This window comes from Chiloscyllium plagiosum, unplaced genomic scaffold (genome assembly GCF_037043375.1).
Source record: "Chiloscyllium plagiosum isolate Xiang-an unplaced genomic scaffold, Cpla_swu_hap1 HiC_scaffold_7, whole genome shotgun sequence".
Taxonomy (NCBI): Eukaryota; Metazoa; Chordata; class Chondrichthyes; order Orectolobiformes; family Hemiscylliidae; genus Chiloscyllium; species Chiloscyllium plagiosum.
The window spans coordinates 109,348,668-109,373,190 of record NW_028270145.1 but is presented as its reverse complement, the minus strand read 5'-3'; the positions used below and the strand labels follow the sequence as shown (position 1 = coordinate 109,373,190).

The window sequence follows — 24,523 nt, the reverse complement described above, 5'->3', positions numbered from 1 at the left end:
TGTGTGTGTGAAAAAGAGAGACTGTCTGTGTGTGTGTGTGTCTATCTATGTGTGTCTGTGTCACTGTGTTTGTGAGAGACTGTCTCTCCCTGTGTGTTTCAGATCTCTCTCTTTGACCCTCTCCATTGGTCACTTTCTCTCCTCAATCTTCCTCCTGCTGTAAATTGATTTCTCTCGCCAGTGGGTAAGATCCAATAACTGTGTGTCGCTCTCCCTCTCTCTATTACTGTCTCTCCCACCGTCTGTGTGTGTGCGTGAACCTGATCGTCTGATATTGTTTGGGGCGGTTACTGCTTTGCAATTGAATGCAGTGACGTGTGGAAGTGGGCCGGTATCTCAGGACTGACTTTATTATACAGTGTGTTCCAGCTGAAGGAGACATCATAACTCATAACAGGAGTCGAGACCCAGAGAGAGGGGACTGTCAGTGGAGACTTGGTGACAGTCAGCAGTGAGTGATAGAGAGAGGACAGTGAACCCACTTGAAATTCACAGAGAACTGTGTCAAAAGAGACATTGAGAACTTGAAGGGGATATTCAGCCTGAGGAAAAGGAGGGAGAGAACTATTGCCCCCAGCCAGGAGTGAAGAGGGGGGGCTGATAGGAAATGAACTGGGCTCGGTTTGGAGGGAATTGTGTCTGAGTGTACCTGGCAGTTGGCACTGTGTTTCCCAGCCTGAGCTGCTGAAGATGTTGGCACTGTCTGTCTCTCCCTCTGCCATCGCCCTCCTCTCCTTTACCTTCTGTCTACACAGGTAAGCGGAAAATCGCACCGTCCCGGGACCTCCGAGTTCGTTAATCAACGGAGGCTTGGCCCCGTGGGAAACGCTGTGTTAGAATGCCCTGGGATGTAACCTTTAATGTAGTTCATTCAATTTCTCCTTCATTATGAGCTTTCGCTTTTCTTGGATTTCATGAGAATTAAGGGTCTCGTTTTTTTCCCAATTTACTTTTTGAATAAATACTGCAGTTAACAATAGCTCATGTCTGATGATAATTCTCCACTAACTGCAGAATATTTGTAAAATTATTTGGAAAAACTAGCTCCTCAAATTTACGCAAGGAGAAACTCAGGGGCCAGGCAGCATCGAAGTTGGCGTTCGACTCACTCAGACTTTAATTCTCTTATCATAGCGTGGATTCCCCCCAGTAATCCTATTTTGCCCCCAGTTTAGTGTCACTGCTGGGGTGGTCACATTTAATGAAGTAAAGAACTGTGGATGCTGGAAATCTGAAACATATACAGAGAATATTGTAGGAACTCAGGAGGTCTGGCAGCATCCGTGGAGAGAGAGAGAGAGAAACAGAGTTAACGCTTATTCAGTCCAGTTGGGAAGAAGGGTCACTGGACCCGAAATGTTAACTCTGTTTCTCTCTCTCTGCACAGATGCTGCCAGACTTGCTGAGTTCCTCCAGCAATTTCTTGGGTTTTCATACAGATTGGGTTTGATGAGGAAGAGGTTTTTTTTGTTGACTGACAGTTTCCGAGGCTTCAGCTGTGCAGTGAAGACTCAGGTTGGGCGGGCAGGGGTGCAATAACCCGGATCTCAGGGACCCCCAGAGCCCGAGGCTGGATGTTTACTCCACCCTCCCCTCCCCGCCTCTTGGTTTAACAGGAGCACAGACACTTGGTCACCCGGGGGCCCTTCACCAAACACGAGGAACCCCCGACAGTCTGACACTCCCTCTTTGACCATGTGACTGGGGTGTCCTCATTGACCACGTGACTGGGGTGTCCTCCTTTGACCATGTGACCAGAGTGGCCCTCTTTGACCATGTGACTGGGATCTCCCCTTTGACCATGTGACTGGGATCTCCCTCTTTGACCATGTGACCGGAGCGACCCTTTGACTATGTGACTGGGGTGCCCTCCTTTGACCATGTGACCGGAGCGACCCTTTGACCATGTGATTGGGGTGTCCTTTTTTGACCATGTGACCGGAGTGGCCCTCTGACCATGTGACTGGGGTGTCCTCCTTTGACCATGTGACCCTCTTTGACCATGTGACTGGGTTGCCCTCCTTTGACCATGTGACCGGAGTGGCCCTCTTTGACCATGTGACTGGGTTGCCCTCCTTTGACCATGTGACCGGAATGGCCCTCTTTGACCATGTGACTGAGTTGCCCTCCTTTGACCATGTGACCGGAATGGCCCTCTTTGACCATGTGACTGGGATGCCCTCCTTTGACCATGTGACCGGAGTGCCCCTCTTTGACCATGTGGTCCACGCTACGCGTGGATAAACGCAGTCCGCTCGGCCCCTAATGCCTATGCTAGCCAGCCCTTACTGACCCACGTAGAGGTACAATACCTTCAGGCACCAGCTCTGTCTCTCAGGGGTGGGGGTGAGAACCCTTCATATTGACCCTCCCACCTAACCCCCTCACTCTGGGGATACCCTGTTATAAACCTCTCCAGTCCATCCTGCTCTCTGAATTCTACATTGACCAATATCCCGGGTTCTCAGATCCTCACTAAGACATTATGTGACCCAGTTTTGGGTGTGTTAGGTGGAGGGTAAACAGCGGCGCCTCTTAAACTGTGCACCCTTTTACATTGGCTAATTAGCGCGGCTTCTTCCTCTTTCTCCATTCCGCCCGTCTCCGGGTGAACTGAGTGGATGTTTAAGGTGAAGGCATTCCTTTGGAGTTCCCCTCAATTCTTCCGCCCCGCTTTCCTGTTTTACAAACAACCAACGTTGGAAACACGTGAATGAAATCTCAAAAGCAATGTGTCCAAAAACATCTTCAGGGTAATGTTTACCCCTGATTTCCAATCCTCAGCCCAGAGTCCAGCAGAAACACCCTCACCTCCACCTGCCTGCCATATCCCACTGTCATGTAACTTTCCCCAAATTAACCTGTCATTAAAAATTGCAATCTCCCTGCAGTGGAGAATTGCTGCTGGGTTAATGGCTTTCTGAGTTAACCCCTTAGTCACCCGGTTCATCAGCTGTGGGCTGGGCATCAGAGTGATACTCATAAATTCAAAACGTTTGGCAGCATTTCTGCAGTGAAAACGAAAAAGAGTTAACATTTCGAGTCCAGTGACCCTTCTTCAGAATGCAGATGCCCCAAGACCTGCTGAGTTTCTCCAGCAACTTCTGTTTTTTGTTTCAGATTTCCAGTATTTGAAGCTCTTTAGTTTTTTTATTCTGACCTTCTGGTGATCTTTCTCAGAGCTCAGCTCACCAGCTCCCAGCTTCCCATGCTGCAGTCTATCTCCCAGTCCCCCTGCCTGCAGTCTATCCCCCAGTCCCTCTGCCTGCAGTCTCCCCCCCCAGTCCCTCTGCCTGCAGTCCATCCCCCAGTCCCCCTGCCTGCAGTCTCCCCCCCATTCCCCCTGCCTGCAGTGTATCCCCCAGTCCCCCTGCCTGCAGTCTCCCCCCCAGTCCCTCTGCCTGCAGTCTATCCCCCAGTCCTCCTGCCTGCAGTCTCCCCCCAGTCCCCCTGCCTGCAGTCTCCCCCCCAGTCCCCCTGCCTGCATTCTCCCCCCCAGTCCCCCTATCTGCAGTCTCCCCCCCAGTCCCCCTATCTGCAGTCTCCCCCCCAGTCCCCCTGCCTGCAGTCTCCCCCCCAGTCCCCCTGTCTGCAGTCTCTCCCCCCAGTCCCCCTGCCTGCAGTCTCCACCCCAGACCCCCTGCCTGCAGTCTCCCCCCCAGTCCCCCTGCCTGCAGTCTCTCCCCCAGTCCCCCTGCCTGCAGTCTATCCCCCAGTCCCCCTGCCTGCAGTGTACCCCAGTCCCTCTGCCTGCAGTCTATCCCCCAGTCCCCCTGCCTGCAGTCTCCCCCCCAGTCCCCCTGCCTGCAGTGTATCCCCCAGTCCCCCTGCCTGCAGTCTCCCCCCCGTCCCTCTGCCTGCAGTCTATCCCCCAGTCCTCCTGCCTGCAGTCTCCCCCCAGTCCCCCTGCCTGCAGTCTCCCCCCCAGTCCCCCTGCCTGCAGTCTCCCCCCCAGTCCCCCTGCCTGCAGTCTCCTGCCAGTCCTCCTGCCTGCACTCTATCCCCCAGTCCCCCTGCCTGCAGTCTCCCCCGCAGTCCCCCTGCCTGCAGTCTATCCCCCAGTCCTCCTGCCTGCAGTCTACCCTCAGTACCTCTGCCTGCAGTCTCCCCCCAGTCCCCCAGCCTGCAGTCTCCCCCCCCCCCAGTCCTCCTGCCTGCACTCTATCCCCCAGTCCCCCTGCCTGCAGTCTCCCCCCCAGTCCCCCTGCCTGCAGTCTCTCCCCCAGTCCCCCTGCCTGCAGTCTCCCCCCCCCCAGTTCCCCTGCCTGCAGTCTATTCCCTCAGCCCCCCTGTCTGCAGTCTATCCCCAGTACCTCTGCCTGCAGTCTCCCCCCCAGCCCCCCTGCCTGCAGTCTATCCCCAGTACCTCTGCCTGCAGTCTCCTCCCCAGTCCCCCTGCCTGCAGTCTCTCCCCCAGTCCCCCTGCCTGCAGTCTCTCCCCCAGTCCCCCTGCCTGTAGTCTGCCCCCCAGACCCCCTGCCTGCAGTCTCCCCCCCAGTCCCTCTGCCTGCAGTCTATCCCCCAGTCCCCCTGCCTCCAGTCTCCCCCCCAGTCCCCCTGCCTCCAGTCTCCCCCCCAGTCCCCCTGCCTGCAGTGTCTCCCCTAGTCCCCCTGCCTGCAGTCTATTCCCCCAGTCCCCCTGCCTGCAGTGTGCCCCAGTCCCCCTGCCTGCAGTCTATTCCCCCAGTCCCCCTGCCTGCAGTCTATTCCCCAGTCCCACTGCCTGCAGTCTCTCCCCCAGTCCCTCAGCCTGCAGTCTCACCCCCAGTCCCCCTGCCTGCAGTCTATCCCCCAGTCCCCCTGCCTGCAGTCTCCCCCCAGTCCCCCTGCCTGCAGTGTATCCCCCAGTCCCCCTGCCTGTAGTCTCCCCCCCAGTCCCTCTGCCTGCAGTCTATCCCCCAGCCCCCCTGCCTGCAGTCTCTCCCCCAGTCCCCCTGCCTGCAGTCTCTCCCCCAGTCCCCCTGCCTGCAGTCCCCCCCACCAGTCCTCCTGCCTGCAGTCTATTCCCCAGTACCCCTGCCTGCAGTCTATTCCCCCAGTAACCCTGCCTGCAGTCTATCCCCCAGTCCCCCTGCCTGCAGTCTCCCCCCCAGCCCCCCTGCCTGCAGTCTATCCCCAGTACCTCTGCCTGCAATCTCCTCCCCAGTCCCCCTGCCTGCAGTCTCTCCCCCAGTCCCCCTGCCTGCAGTCTCTTCCTCAGTCCCCCTGCCTGCAGTCTCCCCCCCCAGTCCCCCTGCCTGCAGTCTCCCCCCCAGTCCCTCTGCCTGCAGTCTATCCCCCAGTCCCCCTGCCTCCAGTCTCCCCCCCAGTCCCCCTGCCTGTAGTCTCCCCCCCAGTTCCCCTATCTGCAGTCTCCCCCCCAGTCCTCCTACCTGCAGTCTCCCCCCCAGTCTGCCTGCCTGCAGTCTCCCCCCCAGTCCCCCTGCCTGCAGTCTCCCCCCCAGTCCCCCTGCCTGCAATGTCTCCCCGAGTCCCCCTGCCTGCAGTCTATTCCCCCAGTCCCCCTGCCTGCAGTGTGCCCCCCCAGTACCCCTGCCTGCAGTCTATTCCCCCAGTACCGCTGCCTGCAGTCTATTCCCCAGTCCCTTAGCCTGCAGTCTCTCCTCCAGTCCCCCTGCCTGCAGTCTCCCCCCCAGTCCCTCTGCCTGCAGTCTATCCCCCAGTCCCCCTGCCTGCAGTCTCCCCCCCAGTCTCCCTGCCTGCAGTCTCCCCCCCCAGTCCCCCTGCCTGCAGTCTCCCCCCCAGTCCCTCTGCCTGCAGTCTATCCCCCAGTCCCCCTGCCTCCAGTCTCTCCCCCAGTCCACCTGCCTGCAGTCTCTCCCCCAGTCCTCCTGCCTGCAGTCTCCCCCCCAGTCCCCCTGCCTGCCGTGTGCCCCCCCAGTCCCCCTGCCTGCAGTCTATTCCCCCAGTACCGCTGCCTGCAGTCTATTCCCCAGTCCCACTGCCTGCAGTCTCTCCCCCAGTCCCTTAGCCTGCAGTCTCTCCTCCAGTCCACCTGCCTGCAGTCTATCCCCCAGTCCCCCTGCCTGCAGTCTATCCCCCAGTCCCCCTGCCTGCAGTCTCCCCCCCAGTCCCCCTGCCTGCAGTGTATCCCCCAGTCCCCCTGCCTGCAGTCTCCCCCCAGTCCCCCTGCGTGCAGTCTCCCCCCCAGTCCCCCTGCCTGCAGTCACTCCCCCAGTCCCCCTGCCTGCAGTGCATCCCCCAGTCCCCCTGCCTGCAGTCTCCCCCCAGTCCCCCTGCCTGCAGTCTCCCCCCCAGTCCCCCTGCCTGCAGTCACTCCCCTAGTCCCCCTGCCTGCAGTCTATCCCCCAGTACCCCTGCCTGCAGTCTGCCCCCCAGTACCCCTGCCTGCAGTCTCTCCCCCAGTCCCCCTGCCTGCAGTCTTTCCACCAGTTTCCCTGCCTGCAGACTATTCCCCCAGTCCCCCTGCCTGCAGTGTACCCCAGTCCCCCTGCCTGCAGTCTATTCCCCCAGTCCCCCTGCCTGCAGTCTACCCACCAGTCCCCCTGCCAGCAGTGTCTCCCCTCGTACCCCTGCCTGCAGTCTTCTCCACCCCAGTCCCCCTGCCGGCAGTCTCTCCCGCAGTCCCCCTGCCTGCAGTCTATTGCCCCAGTCCCCCTGCCTGCAGTCTTTTCCCCCAGTCCCCCTGCCTGCAGTCTCCCCCACCAGTCCCCTGCCTGCAGTCTCCCCCACCAGTCCCCCTGCCTGGAGTCTATTCCCCCAGTCCCCCTGCCTGCAGTCTATTCCCCAGACCCCCTGCCTGCAGTCTACCCCCAGTCCCCCTGCCTGCAGTCTCCCCCCACAGTCCCCCTGCCTGCATTCTCCCCCCCAGTCCCCCTACCTGCAGTCTCCCCCCCAGTCCCCCTGCCTGCAATCTATCCCCCAGTCCCCCTGCCTGCAGTCTATTCCCCCAGTTCCCCTGCCTGCAGTCTATTCCCCAGTCCCCCTGCCTGCAGTCTAATCCCCCAGTCCCCCTGCCTGCAGTCTAATCCCCCAGTCCCCCTGCCTGCAGTCTATTCCCTCAGCCCCCCTGCCTGCAGTCTATCCCCAGTACCTCTGCCTGCAGTCTCCCCCTCAGTCCCCCTGCCTGCAGTCTCACCCCAGTCCCCCTGCCTGCAGTCTCCACCCCCCAGTCCCCCTGCCTGCAGTCTATTCCCTCAGCCCCCCCTGCCTGCAGTCTATCCCCAGTACCTCTGCCTGCAGTCTCCCCCTCAGTCCCCCTGCCTGCAGTCTCCCCCCAGTCCCCCTGCCTGCAGTCTACCCCCAGTCCCCCTGCCTGCAGTCTACCCCCAGTCCCCCTGCCTGCAGTCTCCCCGCACAGTCCCCCTGCCTGCATTCTCCCCCCCAGTCCCCCTACCTGCAGTCTCCCCCCCAGTCCCCCTGCCTGCAGTCTATCCCCCAGTCCCCCTGCCTGCAGTCTATTCCCCCAGTACCCCTGCCTGCAGTCTATTCCCCAGTACCCCTGCCTGCAGTCTAATCCCCCAGTCCCCCTGCCTGCAGTCTATTCCCTCAGCCCCCCTGCCTGCAGTCTATCCCCAGTACCTCTGCCTGCAGTCTCCCCCTCAGTCCCCCTGCCTGCAGTCTCACCCCAGTCCCCCTGCCTGCAGTCTCCACCCCCCAGTCCCCCTGCCTGCAGTCTATTCCCTCAGCCCCCCTGCCTGCAGTCTATCCCCAGTACCTCTGCCTGCAGTCTCCCCCTCAGTCCCCCTGCCTGCAGTCCCCCCCCCAGTCCCCCTGCCTGCAGTCTACCCCCAGTCCCCCTGCCTGCAGTCTACCCCCAGTCCCCCTGCCTGCACTGTCTCCCCTAGTCCCCCTGCCTGCAGTCTCCCCCCCAGTCCTCCTGCCTGCAGTCACCCCCCCCCAGTCCCCCTGCATGCAGTCTTCCCCACCAGTCCCCCTGCCTGCAGTCTCCCCCCAAGTCCCCCTGCCTGCTGTGTCTACCCCAGTCCCCCTGGCTGCAGTCTATCTCCCAGTCCCCCTGCCTGCAGTCTATCCTCTAGTCCCCCTGCCTGCAGTCTAACCCAGTCCCCCTGCCTGCAGTCTCCCCCCAAGTCCCCCTGCCTGCAGTCTCCCCCCAATCCCCCTGCCTGCAGTCTCCCCCCCGTCCCCCTGCCTGCACTCTATCCCCCCAGTCCCCCCTGCTTGCAGTCTATTCCCCCTGTTCCTCTTCCACAGTCTATCCCCCCAGTCCCCCTGCCTGCAGTATCTCCCCCAGTCCCCCTGCCTGCAGTCTACCCCCCCAGTCCCCCTGCTTGCAGTCTATTCCCCCGTCCGACTTCCACAGTCTATTCCCCCCAGCCTCCCTGCCTGCAGTCTATCCCCCCAGTCTCTCCCCCAGTCCCCCTGCCTGCAGTATATTCCCCCTGTCCCCCTTCCACAGTCTATCCCCCAGGGGATAATAAGGAGGGCATCTGGAGGGTAAAGAGGTTGGTGTTGGGGAATGTAGTAATAAGAAGGGTTTCCTGGTTAGACCCCGGTAAAATGATTCCACCCACCTCGATAAGGCAATTGGACGATGTTATTTTATTTAATTCAATAGATCCAAGAACTGTAGATCCTGCAAATCTGAAACTAAAGCGGAAATTGCTGTAGAAACTCAGTAGGTCTGGCAGCATCTGAAGAAGGATCACTGGACTCAAAACTCTCTTTCGCCATAGATGCTGCGCGACCTGCTGAGTTCCTCCAGCAACTTTCGTTTGTTATTCATGCTATTTTACTTTCGTTGTGGCATTGACTGAGTGAGAGAGGACCTTGGTCTGAATTATACATGGATTTAAACTGTTGTTAGATTATTATGACAGTCAATGGCATTATGTTAAGATGGTGTATTATATCATCAATGATTACATGGTAATTTTAATGTGTTTAATCATCTGCTCCATAACCCATGTTATTAGAATTCTGGGATTAAAGATCCCAATAGTCGGATCCAAACAATTAGCAACCCTTTTCCATCTGAAGCAAGGTCACTAGGATTAGAACTGTTTTAATTCTGACGATGCTCTGATCTGTTTAACTCTCTTGTGCTTTCTCTCTCTGCCTCTGTCCGTCTCCATTTACACTTTCTCTAGTCCGTGTCTTGTGTATTGTCAGGGCTGCAGAGATATCCTGGCAGAATGTGTCAAACACTGTAATTTATTGAAGGCGAGTTTGAGGTGATTTCCCCCAATATTTGGGAGACAGAGCTCCCCGTTGCGTCTTCCTTCTACATGAAAGCTGCAAACCCAGTGGAGATGCCGAAGTGTAAGTTAGTATCTAGTTAGTAGTTTTCATCACCTCACAAAAATGACCAACAATCGGCCACCAAAAGGAAACACTATCAGGAATTCAAGGCTGCAGTCCAGAAGGGCACCCGAAACCGGAAAAACCAGTGGTGGAGGAAGCAAGCACAGGAAATTCAACAACCAGTGGATGCCAATGACCCTCGAGGCTTCTTCAATGCACTTAACACTATTTTTGGCCCATCCACTCACAGTCATGCCCCTCTCAAAAGCAAAGATGGTCCAATCATCCTGAAGAACAATGCTGACATCAATCCCAGATGGTGGGGTCACTTTGACGATCCTCGAAATGAAACCACCCCATTTGACAGGAATGTGATCAACAATGTTCCAAAAAGCCCATTGATGACTCCCTCAGCAAAGTACCAACACTTGAAGCAGTCAAGGAAGCCATCAAAACCTTGAAAAACAGCAAGGCCGCTGGACTCAATGGAATACCAACCGAGGTCATAGAGTCACAGAGCCATAGAGATGTACAGCACGGAAAGAGACCCTTCGGTCCAACCTATCCATGCTGACCAGACATCCCAACCCAATCTAGTCCCACCGCCAGCACTTGGTCCATATCCCTCTAACTCCTTCCTATTCATATACCCATCCAGATGCCTTTTAAATGTTGTAATTGTACCGGCCTCCACCACTTCCTCTGGCAGCCCATTCCACACATGCACCACCCTCTGCGTGAAAAAGTTGCCCCTCAGGTCTCTTTTATATCTCACCCTAAACCTATGTCCTCTAGTTCTGGACTTCCCCACTCCAGGGAAAAAAGACATTGTCTATTTACCCTATCCAAGCCCCTCATGATTTTATAAACCTCTATAAGGTCACCCTCAGCCTCCGACGCTCCAGGGAAAACAGCCCCAGCCTGTTCAGCCTCTCCCTACAGCTCAGATCCTCCAATCCTGACAATATTCTTGTAGATCTTTTCTGAACCCTTTCAAGTTTCACAACAGCCTTCCGATAGGAAAGAGACCACAATTGCATGCAATATTTCAAAAGTGTCCTAACCAATGTCCTGTACAGACGCAACATGACCTCCTAACTCTTACTTAATACTCTGACCAATAAAGGAAAGCATACCAAACGTCTTCACTATCCTATCTACCTGTGACTCTACTTTCAAGGAGCTATGAACCTGCACTCCAAGGTCTCTTTGTTTAACAACACTCCCTAGGACCTTACCATTAAGTGTATAATTCCTGCTATGATTTGCTTTCCCAAAATGCAGCACCTCGCATTTATCTAAATTAAACTGCATCTGCCACTTCTCAGCCCATTGGCTCATCTCATCAAGATCCTGTTGTAATCCGAGGTAACCTTCTTCGCTGTTCACTACACCTCCAATTTTAGTGTCATCTGCAAACTTACTAACTGTACCTTTTATGCTCACATCCAAATCATTTATATAAAAGATGAAAAGTAGTGGTCCCAACACTAATCCTTGTGGCACTCCACTGGTCACAGGCCTCCAGTCTGAAAAACAACCCTCCTCCACCACCCTCTGTCTTCTACCTTTGAGCCAGTTCTGTATCCAAATGGCTAGTTCTCCCTGTATTCCATGAGATCTAATCTCGCTAATCAGTCTCCCACGGGGAACCTTGTTGAATGCCTTACTGAAGTCCATATAGATCATGTCAACCACTCTGCCCTCATCAATCCTCTTTGTTACTTCTTCAGAAAGCATAATCAAGTTTGTGAGACATGATTTCCCACACACAAAGCCATGTTGAAGTCCCTAATTAGACTTTGCCTTTTCAAATACATGTACGTCCTGTTCCTCAGGATTCCCTCCAATAACTTGCCCACCACCAACACCAGGCTCACTGGTCAAAATTGGAGGTAACCTGCTTCCTTACTAACTGCATCCACTTCTCATCAAGATCTGGATAAATGGAAATGTACCAGCAGACTTTAGAGACTCAGCAATCGTTACCATCTACAAAAGGAAAGGAGATTGATCTGAATGCGGAAACTATCCTGGAATTTCCCTGTTAGGAACAGCAGGAAAGATCCTCACCCACGTCATGAACAATGGGCTCAAGCCTTTAGCCAAGAAGATCCTTCCGGAGACACAAGCCGGTGTTAGATCATCACAGGGGAACAATCAACCATGATCTTCACTATGCGACCAACTCCAAGAAAAATATCGTGAACAACTTCAACCTTTGCATATCACATTCATCGACCTCACCAAAGCCTTTGATGGGATCAAGGGAACTCCTATGGGATGTCCTATCTACCTATGGATGCCCTGAAAAGTATATTCAAATCCTGAGACTCCTCCACGGTGGCATACTTGCCACAGTTATGGTCAGCAACAGGAACTGTGAGCCTTTTCAAGTCAGATCAGGTGTAAAACAGGGATGCGTGATTGCCCCAACTTTGTTCACTGTCATTACTGGGACATTCATCCACATCATCATTGATGACCTACCCCCAGGAATCAAAATTGTCTATATAACAGATGGCAGACTTTTCAATCTTTCCCACCTTAAGTCCAAAAACAAGACATCGATGAGTTCCCTGATTGAGTTCCAATACACAGATGACAACAGTGTTGCAGTTCTCTCAGAAAACCACTTACAACAGATTCTGACTGTCTTCAACCATGCTTACACGAAACTTGGACTTACCATCACTTCCAAGGAGATTCCAATCATCTATCAACCGTCACCAACTGATACATGTCGGATAGAACCATCGATTCAACTTGGCGAAACCATTCTGAAAACATGGATCATTTTCTGTATCTTGGAAGTCACCTGTCCTCCAAAGTCGACCTTGGTGACAAGATCCAACATCATCTTAAATGCACTGGAACAGCTTTTGGACATCTCCAAACAAGAGTCTTTCATGATCGTGACATCCAGACAGCAAAATGTTAGTGTACAAAGCAATGGTGATCCCAACACTCCTGTACGCATCAGAAACTTGGACAACATACTGATGACATCTGAAGGCACTTGAAAAGCTCCATTCATTGTCTTTGAAATATCTTGAATATTAGCTGGGAAGATAAAAGAACCAACGTCAGCGTGCTGAATGAAGCAAAAACAACAAACATTGAAGCCTACGTCATCAAAAACCAACTAAGATGGAGTCGTCATGTTGTTCAGACGAAAGACAAACATCTGCCGAAACAAATCTTTTACTCCCAGCTTAAAGAAGGCAAACGTAAAAGAGAAGGGATTCAAAGATATTTTAAAAGTCAACATAAAGAAATATAACATCAGCATCAACAATTGGGAAACCAATGCCAAGGACAGGAAACTCTGGCAAACCATCAACTGAGAAGGAACAGCATCTTTCGAAGCCAACAGATGGGCAGAACCAGAAGAGAAGAAAACGGAAAGCGAGACAGCAACAACCAAAGCCTGATCTGCCATCTAGAATTGTTTGTCCTGAATGTGGACGAACTTTCAAAGCCAAGATTCGACTCATAAGCCACCTGAGAGCCCATAAATAGATCAACAGAATGAGAACCGTCATCCTCAACCTCGAGGGATGGCTACAACGATGACGAATAGCTATCTGATTTCTCTGAGTCAGTGTTTGCTTGTATGTGTGTGTGCGCGCATATGTGTACATCTGTGTGCATGCATGAGTGTGCATGTGTGCGTGTGTATTTGCACGTATGTGTACATCTGTGTGCATGTGCACATGTATATGTGTGTTTATGTATGTGTGTGTTTGTGCGCATGCATAGGTATGTGCACATCTGTGTGCATGTACATGTTTATGTGAATGTGTTTGCATGTGTGTATATGTGTATGTTTGTGCGTGTTTGTGTGAATGGGTGTGCACGCATGTATACATGTGTATTTGTGTGTGCATTTGTATGTGCACATGTGCATTTACATAGATGTATATGTGTGTTTGTGCGTGCTTGTGTATATGTGTGTGTTTGTGTGCAAGTGTGTGTATATATGTGAGTAGGTGTGTGTTCATGTATATGCGTGTGTTTAAGTATGTGTGTACATGGTGGGTGGAGGCCATAGCATTGCTTCTAAGAATGGGGGTGGGGGATGGTCTCACTCATGCTCAGGATGGTATTTAATCCCTAATCAACATCACGAAAACTGGTGATCTGGTCATTATCACATTGCTGTTTGTGGGATCTTCCTGTGAACAGCCTGTGTATAGTGATTGCACTTTGAAACTACATCACTGGCTGGACAGCACTTTGAGACATTCACTGGTTGTGAACAATGCAAGCCCTGTCTTTCTGTGGTTCATTCCACATTTGTGGGATCTTGCTCTGTACCAATCAGTTGCTTTTTGACTCTACCTTACAGCAGTGGTGTCTGTTAGCTGGGTGGCTGGTTGCAGTGCAGACTAAGGCTAAAAACGTGGGGTTCAATTCTTGCACCAGCTGAGGTTACTGTGAAGAACTCTCCTTCTCAATCTCTCCCCTTGCCTGAGACATGGTGATGCTCAGGATAAACCAGTACCAGCCGTCTCTCTCTCTCTCTAATGAGAGAGCGGCCGTATGGCATGGTACAACAATGGCAATTTAACCTTTACTCTTCTGCCAAGTACAAAATACTTTATTATAAAGCATTTCAGGGTTATTCTAGGGTGCTGTATAAAGGCCAGTTTTATTTTAAAAACTAATTCCTTATACTCCATTTCTGTCTTTTCTTTAAGGATTACAATATGCAGTGAGATAATGTAATGATTTGAAAGTGTTGGAATCCTCTCAACTTGAGTCCTGAATGCTCCTGGGCTCGATGTTCACTTGGACGGTGAAATGATCAGGTCAACAATACTAACTGTGATTCGCCACTCTACCAACAGGGTTTGGTCCAATGAGATCCTCGGCCTGAAGATCCCAGTAGATCCCGTCCTGACTGCGAACACCGTGTGCCTCACGCTCTCGAGCCTGACCCGCCGTCAGCTGGAAGTCTGCATGAGGAATCCCGATGTGACAGCTTCCGCCATCCAGGGAATCCAAATTGCCATCCATGAGTGCCAGCACCAGTTTCAGGATCACAGGTGGAACTGCTCCAGCTTGGAGACCAAGAACAAGATCCCTTATGACAGTGTGATCTTCAGCCGAGGTACACAGTCATACGGCCGCGTTCGAGTCTTCACGGATCCCGTCTCCCGTTTATGAGAATCCTTTCATGGGTGTGGGGATGAGCTGCATTTAGTGCCCATCCCTAATTGCCCTCGAACTGAATGTGTTTCCTCCGCTGTTTCCTAAGGGTTAAGAGTTAACCACTTTGCTCAGGGTCCGGTGAATGCATGGGAGTGGAGAGGTCAGTTAGCTCACTTGTTTGGATGGCAGCGTGGGTTCAGTTCCTGGCTGAGGTTGCTATGAAAGATTCTCCTTATTGACTCTCCCTTGCCTGGGGTGTGGTGACCCTCAGGTTAAACCACCACCAGTCAGCTCTCTCTCTAATGACAGAGCTGCCCTTTGTTGTGGTAAGATGCTGGTAATTTATCTGAATGAATTGATCTAGTGTCAACTGCTGGTTAGCCCACGTGAATGTTACTGCAATGATCTCAATTGAATAATACAGCACTGACAGAGGCCATTTGGCCCATCAAGTTTAACCTAGCTCTTTCAAGGCCATTTTGACCCAAAACCTCACTTTTCATTATCATCTTTTCTCCCTGTGAAAGTTACCACTGTATCTGTGTCCACCACAGTCTCAAGTATTGCATTCTAGATCCTAATCACTCTTTGAGAAAGAAGGATTTTTGCTTGTGCTATGATCCAACCTAATGAAATGCTAGATTCCAGAATGAAACTTGTCTTTCTAGATCATATTGAGTTTTTAAGAGATAGAAAACCTTCAGATGCTTTTCCACAGCTGTGGCACAGTGACTCAGTGGTTAGCACTGCTGCCTCACAGTGCCAGGGACCCAGATTCGATTCCACCCTCTGGCAACTGTCTGCGTGGAGTTTGCACATTCTCCCCGTGTATGCGTGGGTTTCTTTGGGTGCTCTGGTTTCATCCCACAGTCCAAAGGTGGGGTTTAGGTGAATTGGCTGTGCTAAATTGCCCATAGTGTTCAGGCATGTGTAGGTTAGGTGCATTAGTCAGGGGTAAATGTAGACTAATGGGTTTGGGTGGATTACTTTTCGGAGGGTTGGTGTGGACTTGTTAGGCTGAAGGGCTTGTTCCCACACCGTAGGGATTCTATATATTCAAAAGAATGCTGGAATCCAAAGCAGATAAAAGGAGGCTGGAAGAATACAGCAAGCCAGGCAGTGTCAGGAGGTGGAGAAGTCAATATTTCAGGTATTAAAGCTGAAAATGTGTTGCTGGAAAAGCGCAACAGGTCAGGCAGCATCCAAGGAGCAGGAGAATCGACGTTTCGGGCATGAGCCCTTCTTCAGGATTAGATGTGGAGGTAGGGGGAGCTACGGAGGAGTTTTGTATTGGTTTAGCTACGTAATGTGGTCGTTAGTCAGTGAGACATATTCAATCGAGACTGTGGATTTTCTTTTGACACAAAAGAATTAAGAATACAAATAAACCAAACCTGTCTAAACACTGAAGATAGTTAACAGGATCCAAAACATACAACAAAACAAAGTGTCAACTTGTTTTCTGACCGCATTTATCATTGAGAAGTTGAACCCTATATTGCGACTCTTAAGGGGTTTAATTGACTCCTGACAATGCCTAACTGTGGACCCAATTCAATTAATCTTCACTAGATCTACAGTTGTGAGCTTATTCACAAAACTAACAGCCTAAACTTTATCAGTTTTAATAATCTAATTTCTAAGTAAAACCTCCTGGTTTGGAAGTTTCATAATTTAAATCCTTCTTCTGAGATAACTTATTCTCTGAACAGAAATGAATCGCTCTTCTAAGGGAGAAGTTAAACTGACATCCAAACTCTACACCACTGTCTTCTGAACTGGACTGAAAGACTTGCTTCTGAACTGAATTAAAATAAAAATCTTGGCCATCTCAGACCTTTCTAAACTGAAAACAAATCGATTGGCCTTACATGTTTACTCTACCTGTTGCAAACCCAACAGTATAAATGTCCATTCATTAACGTCATAGAAATTTGCAGTCGCTTAGTCTCTGACAATCACATTCCAAAAGGTTTCTCTGACCTACTTTGTTAAAAAGAAAACTTTCACAAAAGTAGCCAATGTCCACATGCCACCGTTTTGAAATTCAAATTCCGAAAGTGAAATTCCATGAATGTTGCTGAGAAACGACACATTGTATAGAAACTTTTCATCTTGTACTCTGTACAGCTTCAACAGAATGTGTTGTTTTTTTTTAGCTCAAGTTCTGTATTGCTAAATGATGTTAAATATGAAGTATTCATCTTTCACCTGAGTATCACAACCAATCACTTTAACTCTATACCCTCTGCATGACCATACAAATTAGGAGTAAGATCAGGCTATTTGGCCCTCAAGCCTGCTTGTCATTCAGGAAAGTAGTACCAATCAACTCCATATTCCCACCTACTCCAAATAACCTTTTGACTCAAGAATGTATCTACTTTTGCCTTTAATCTATTCAGTGACCCTACCTCCACTGCTGCCTGGGGAAGTTAATCAGTCAGTCTGTTTAGTACAGGCTTAAACATTGACTCAAATAGCAGGAGAATTCCCCAACATGGAATGTTTGGGTCCATCTGAAACAGCAGTCAGGGCCCTGCTTTTCTGTCTGATAAATGGCTCCCTCCGTACAACAATGCAATGGCAGTCTCGACTCCCAGTGTGTGGGGAGCTCAAATCCTGGAGTGGGACTTGAACACAGATACAGAGCTGAGAGCACACTGACAGCTACAGCAACCGTTCTGTTCTTAAACTGTGTGCTGCTGCACAGACAAGTTATGCCTTGACTTGAAAATCTTTAGTTCCTGATCACAAGGTCCTATCAGAGCAGGCATATCAGCATTCACAAATTAATTAGGATTAAGGTCTGACAGTGATTTCAAAGGCCTGAGAGCAAGAAGGCGGAGGATTAGTTATTAGGCAAGCTTGAATTTAGTTTATCTTGTTGGAATGCCAATTTTCTCTCTCTCCCTCCTGGCATTGAGTTTGTACAGGGCAAGAATTCCACACTAACCTGGCACCAATTGGCAAGTCTACTCAGCAAAGTCTACCCTTTGAGTTAGCATTTTTTTTAAAGACCGATGCTTCCTTAGCAACATATAAGTGCCACGGGCAAAACCAGCATTCATTTCCCTTCCCTAATTACCCTTCGAGACATGTGTTGGAATTGATCTCATTGCTGTGGGTCTGGAGTCACCAGTAAGACAGTAGATGTTCTTCCTGTGGACTCCCCAACCCCACTCCCAAAATGGGAGTCGCAAACCGAACCACACCAGTTAAAAACTAAAAAAAAAACCATAAAAACTCGGAGCTGGAGTAGCTCATTCTGCCCCTCGAGCCTGCTCCAGTTTACTATCATGGCTGATCTTATCTCGGCCTCAACTCCACTTTCCTGCTCGCTCCCCATAACCCTTCAACCTGTTACTAATTACAAAGCTGTCTATTTCCTCTTTAAACTTATTCAGTGTCCCAGCATCTACCCCACTCTGGATCGTGAATTCCACAGATTCACAAGCCTCTGAGAGAAATCACTCTTTTTCATTTCTGTTTTAAATCTGCTACGTTTTATCCTAAGGCTGTGACCTTTCAAAGATTGTCCCACAAGGAGAAACATCTACTCCATGCCTCCATGCCCTTTTAGCTTCCTGTATACCTCCATTAGACCTCCTCTCATTGTTCTAAATCTCGTGTGTATAGACCGAAACTGCTCAAACTCTCTTCGTAAGAGGAACTGCTCAACTTTTGAATTGGTAACTGTATAGTCACCATTAAAGAAATGAGCTTTGTAAGCCAAAATTACAGCAGACAGAATGGAATCTATATCCCCAGACTGTGAGCCTTGGCTAGCAGATTACTGTGCGCTCCAAGCAGAGAGGGAGACAACTACTGTCTTCAAGACCAGAGAATAGATGCTCACTTTAAATGGCACTTTACTCTGCAGTGAGCTGACAAGAAAACCAGCTTTCCTTTCTGGAACCACCGCTGCTCGCCCTAATGAGCATGAAATATTAATCAGAAAATGTGTTGAATGAAAGAGTAAGTGTGTGCAGTGGAAGAGAAGATCTACAAGCACTTCAGGTGCATTTGCCCACGACGCGTTCAGTGAGCATATTTTATCAACACAGTGTCATGGATAAGTAGCAGAAACTAAACAAGATAATGATGAAAGGCAGTGGCTGAAGTAGTTTACACACTCACCTATACCACTGGATTGTGAGATTACTGCTGCCGTCTGTGCTGGCTTGATACGTTATCTTATAGCAACTGGCCTGTGATATTAGTCTACATTTGAATTGCATTTACAAATACTCTATTTCCATTTTACCCACAACAGGGGAAACATTTTTTTTCCAATTTAGAATGAATAACAAAGTTATGGAATAAGTTAATCCCCTTTACTTACACTTTCAGGGTAAATCACAGGCAAGGCCAACCTCTATGGACTGTCCCTAATTGCCCTTGAGCAGAGTGGCTTGTAGGGCCATTTCAGAGGGCACCTACCTATGTTGCTGTGGCTCTGGAGTCACATGTAGAACAGAGCAAGTAAGGACATAAACTTTCTTCCTCAAAGACACTCATGAACCAAAGACAAAAGCTGAAATTGCTGGAAAAGCTCAGCAGGTCTGGCAGCATTTGTGGAGAGAAATCAGAGCTAACCTTTCAGGTCCAGTGACCCTTCATTCAGACATAGAATCATAGAGATGTACAGCACGGAAACAGACCATTTGGTCCAACTCATTCATGCCGATCAGATATCCTAAATTAATCTAATCCCATTTGCCAGCATTTGGCCCATATCCCTCTAAACCCTTCCTATTCATATACCCACCCAGATGCCTTTTAAATGTTGTAATTGTACCAGCCTCCACCACTTCCTCTGGCAGCTCATTCCATACATGCACCACCCTCTGTGTGAAAAAGTTGCCCCTTAGGTCTCCTTTAAATCTTTCCCCTCTCACCTTAAACCTATGCCTTCAAGTGCTTGCCTTTCCTCAGAATTCAATGAACCATGTGGATTTGGATGATAGTTTTAGGGTCTCCATTATTCAAGCTGTCAGTATCTGATTTTGTCTTCGATGAATTGACTATAAACCCCAGCAGCTGCCAATAGTCAGATTTAGGCCCTAATCCCCATGACAATAACCTGGATCTCTAGATTATGGGTTGAGCAATATTACATTAAATTAACACTTTCAGAGATGTTACGACACCACCTCTGAAGCAGGGGGACCTGAATCCAAACCTCCTTACCCAGAGGCTGGGATACTATCACTGCACCATAGTAGCTAAAACGGGATTAAGACTTTGTGCTATATTCAAATGATTGCAAACAGGGGCAGGCGCAGTTCATTTGGTCTCTTGCTTCTGCTCTGCTATTTAGCATGATCATGGCTCATTTGATAGCTGCTGTATACAACTTTATTGATAGTCCCCCATAACCCCCCACCTCTAAGGTGAATGGCAGGTGTCTTTTCCCCACAGTGTGGGGGTTAAAATCTAGGGGCATATTTTTAAGGGGAGAGGAGAAAGATTTAAAAAATGAAGGACAACCTTTTTACCCAGAGAGTGGTTCGTGTGGAAGGAACGTCCAGAGGACATGGGAGTGCAGGTGCAGTAAGGGGACGTGATTGCCTAGTGGTATTATCACTGGGCTGTTAATCCAGAGACCCAGGTAAGGTTTTAGGGACCTGGCTTCAGACCATGCCATGGCAGATAGTGGCATCTGAATATAATAAAAATCTGGAATTAAGAATCTAATCATGACCATGAACCCATTGTTGATTGTCAGAAAAACCCATCGAATTCACTAATGTCCTTTAGGGAAGGAAACTGCCATCCTTACTTGGTCTAGCCTACATGTGACTCCAGACCCGCAGCAATGTGTTTGACTCTTAACTGCCTTCTGGGTAATTAGGGATGGGCAGTAAATGCTGGCCTGGCCAGCGATGCCCACATCCCATGAATGAATTAAGAAAAGGCTACAGCATTTAAAATACATTTGGATAAAGCATGTGAATAGGAAAGGTTTGGAGGGATATGGGCCAGGAGCAGGCAGCTGGGACGAGTTTAATTTGGGAATATGTTTAGCATGTACTGGTCAGAACGAAGGGTCTGTTTCCGTGCAATGTAACTGTATTATAACTCTTGAACAATGATCCAACCTACAGTGCTCACTGGTGTCTTTCCCCTCCAGTCTGTCTTAAATGGGAGTCCCCTTATCTTTCAATTGTAAGGCAGCTGAAAGTGAATTAGCAGCTTGTTACACCTTTCTCTCCAATTTCATTTCTGTTGAAATGCCTTCGGACGTTTTACTGTGTTAATGGACCGACAGAACACCAGCTTGTTAGCTGGTGAAGAGCTCCCCCTGCACCTCTCTGAATGGGGCCAGGGCATTGTTTACATCTGTCTGAGAGAGAGAGAGAGGACAAGGTCTCGGGTTAACTGCTCCATTTGAAAGCTCCTAGCTCCAATGGTGTCACATTTCTCCAGCGTTGGAGGCTGAGGGGTGATCTTATAGAGGTTTACAAACTTATGAGGGACATGGATAGGATAAACAGACCAAAGTCTTTTCCCTGGGTTGGGGGAGTTCAGAACTAGAGGGCATAGGTTTAGGGTGAGAGGGGAAAGATTTAAAAGAGACCTGAGGGGCAACTTTTTCACGCAGAAGGTGATACTCGTATGGAATGAACTGCCAGAGGAAGTGGTGGAGGCTGGTACAATTGTGACATTTAAGATGCATTTGGATGAATAGGAAGGGTTTGGAGGGATATGGGCCAGATGCTGACCCAGGTAGGTGGGACTAGATTTGATTGGGATAACTGGTCGGCATGGACGGGTTGGACCAAAGGGTCTGTTTCCGTGCTGTAGGTTTCTATCACTCTATCTGCAGGACGTTGTCAGCCTCGATTTGCTATCATGACTCTGAGCTCGGTCTTCAATTCACCATTTTATGATTCTGAGGTGAAGGGATGAGGCTGAGACAGATCCTTGATCTATTTGGGAATTGGGGGTTACAGGGAAGGGCAAGAAAGCAAGTACTATCAGATCCTCCATGATTCTACTGAATGGTGGAGCAGGCTCAAGGGGCTGAATAGCCTTTTCCTGTTCCTATTTGTAATGGCTTTGTGGAGATTGCTACCAATGACCTTAAAGCTACAAGGGGAGGTGATAGTCTAATGGTACTACCACTGGACTGTTAACCTAGAGATCGAGAGTGTGGTGCTGGAAAACCACAGTTGGTCAGTCAGCATCCGAGGAGCAGGAGAATCGACGTTTTGGGCAAAAGGCCCAGGTAATGTTCTGGGGACCTCTGTTTGAATCTTACCATGGCAGGCGATAGAATTTGAATTCAAGAAAAATCTGGAATTAAGAGTCTAATGACCATGAATCCATTGTCAATCGCCAGAGGAAAATCTCACCTGGTTTGTTAATCTACCTGGTTCGATAACCTACCTGGGCCATTAACCTACCTGGCTCACTAACCTACCTGGTTCACTAACGGTTCGTTAACCTACCGGGGTCACTAACCTTCCTGGTTCATTAACCTACCTGGTTCACTAACCTACCTGGTTACTAGCCTACCTGGTTCCCTCATGGGAAGGAATCCATTATCCTTACCCGGTCTGGCCTCCATGTGACTCCAGACCCAATGTGGTTGACTCTTAACTGCCCTGTGGGAAATTAGGGATGGGCAATAAATACTGGCCTCGTCAGCAATGTGCTCATCTTGTGAATGAATAAATAAAAAGCTAACATGTATGTGTAGAATAGTTAGATAGTTGGGCAGATTTGATGGGTCTTTTGTGAGGTGTAGGCCTGTATGTACACCAGTCTGAGTGTACACCAGTTAGGATCATAATGAAATGCTCGGCACTTGCCCAGATATGTGCAGCTCACAAAGCAGCCCATCCTCCCAGGTCCCGGTCTCATGATGTGCAATTGTACATTACCAAATGTAAATGCAAATATGTATTCTCTGATACTTGTCCTTGTGTGATGCCTTATGTCTCACAACACGCACCATCTTCTTTCTTCATTCACAAAATGTGGGCATCACAGGTAAAGCCAGCGTTTGTTTCCAATTCCTAACTACGGGAATTGTTTTATTGTGAGGAGAATTGAACGTTAGAGCATAAAGGAGGTTATGCTTCAGTTATGCAGAGCATCTGGAGTACTGTGTACAGTTCTGGTCAGTGTATGTGCACAAGGATGTTAAGGCATTGGAGACAGGTTTACTGGACTAATATCCGAAATGTGGGGATTGCCTTATGAGGAAAGGGTGGACAGGCTGGGCCTGTTTCCACTGGGGTTTAGAAGAGCCAGGGTCACTTAATTGAAACATAAAAGATCCTGAGTGGACTTGATTTGGTGGATGTGGAAAAGATGTTTCCTCTTGAGGAAGAATCTAGAATGAGGGGTCATAGTTGAAAAATGAGGTGTTGCCAGTTGAGGACATAGATGAGGAAACATTTTTTCTCTGAGTCTTTGGAATTCTCTTCCTCAAAAGACAATGGATGAGGAACCTTTGAACATTTTTAAGGTGGAGATAGGTTTGTGATGACCAAGAGGGATGAAAGATTATCAGGGATATGCAGGAAGCCGAGTTGAGGATAAAATTAGATCTGTCATGAATTTATGGAATGGTGGAGCAGGCTTGACGGGCCAAGTGGTCTTCTCTTGTTTTTTGTTGGTGTGTTCATAACTGTTAGGAGAAAGTAGGACTGCAGATGCTGGAGAGTCAGAGACAAAAACTGTGGTATTGGAAAAGCACAACCGGTCAGGCAGTATCCAGGGAGCAGGAGAGTCAACGTTTTGGGCATAAGGCCTTCAAAAGAAGGGCTTATGCCCGAAACATCGACTCTCCTGCTCCTTGGATGCCGCCCGACCTGCTGTGCTTTTCCAGCACCACACTTTTCAACTCAGTTTGTAACTGTTGTTGAGACAATGTTAATTGTCTGCAATCTACATAGTGATGGTGCACCCACAGTGCAGGGAGGGAGGGAGCTCCAGGATTCTGACCCAGCTGCAGTGAAGGAACGGCGATATATATTTCCAAGTCAGGGTGGTGAGTCATTCAGAAGGGAACTTGCGAGAGTATCTGCTGCCATGTATCTGCTGCCCTTGTCCTTTTAGATAGTAGAGGTTGTGAGTTTGGAAGGTGCTGCCAAATGTATTGAGAATAAAAGATGGGGAGGATTAGCAAGGGAGTTCAACAGTTTCGGGCTGGAGACATAGTTGGAGTTAGTGGGTGATGGAAGTGAGGGATTTATGAGATGCCAGAATCACACACTGGTGGATACCTGCTTCTGGTGCAAAGGGACAATGAACTCAATACCATTCCAACTCAATCTGGTGGGGAACCCATGTTAATATGTAACACACTGCAATTCTTTCTGCTACGCCCAACCCACAGCCAATATAAACATGTTTATTTTCACTTCAGGTAAACTTTGGGGTTGGCATCTTTTACACAGATCCAAGTCAAATCAACACTTTTTGATACACTTCATATTTTCCACCCAGCTTCCGCCTGAGTATGTATTTCACTCTTCCATTTTTCAGTTGTGCCCACTCTCTCTCAAACATTCCTTCCCTCCCCATCCCTCCTTGTCTGTGTTTGGTATCGTAGAGTGGGAACACTGTGTCTGCTTCATTCCCATTTAGCACTAAGTGAATCTGCTCCCCTTGGTGCACATGTTGCCTGCTCTTCTTAACCAGAAGTGACAGATTCCTTAAATGTTTAATTCATTTTCCCACTTTCTGCTGTCATCAGTGCATCCATGCATGTGTGCTCCTTTGAATTATTTGTTAGTCTACGTGCTGAACTAGTTCAGGTGACTGAAAGCTTGGTTTGATAAAGTTGGTTGTAAGGAACATCTTAAAGAGAGAGAGAGAGGGACAGAGAGATTCAATTTAATCAAACTACCTCCCTCAATAGTGCAAAAAGCACACACCCAGTGACTGACTCCATCCTGATTTCCCCTGATTTAAATCTGAAATACTTCCAGCAGTGTCCTGATTGCCATGTTATTTGTTATTTTCAAAAGGGGGAATCACGCACTGTTGGATTTATTTGTTAAATTTCCCTTCTAGCTGAGCTGGGCAAGTTCATATTTGAAGTTATTTGGAGTGCTCCCTGCTGCTGGGGAAACACAAGGTTGACTGCTACACTGTGAACTCCAAACAGAAGTGTCGGGAT

General features: G+C 49.4%; 1 protein-coding gene across 1 annotated transcript in view; it reads left to right on the top strand.

Annotated features, from left to right (window-relative positions):
- The first annotated feature begins 397 nt into the window (after positions 1-397).
- The window catches only part of wnt10a (wingless-type MMTV integration site family, member 10a), an 83,248-nt gene continuing 59,122 nt past the window's right edge, over positions 398-24,523 (top strand). Inside the window, exons 1-2 of the mRNA XM_043694598.2 lie at positions 398-755; positions 14,079-14,341. Of these exons, the coding sequence (XP_043550533.1) occupies positions 691-755; positions 14,079-14,341 (328 nt within the window). The 5' untranslated portion in view covers positions 398-690. The remainder of the gene's footprint in view (positions 756-14,078; positions 14,342-24,523) is intronic.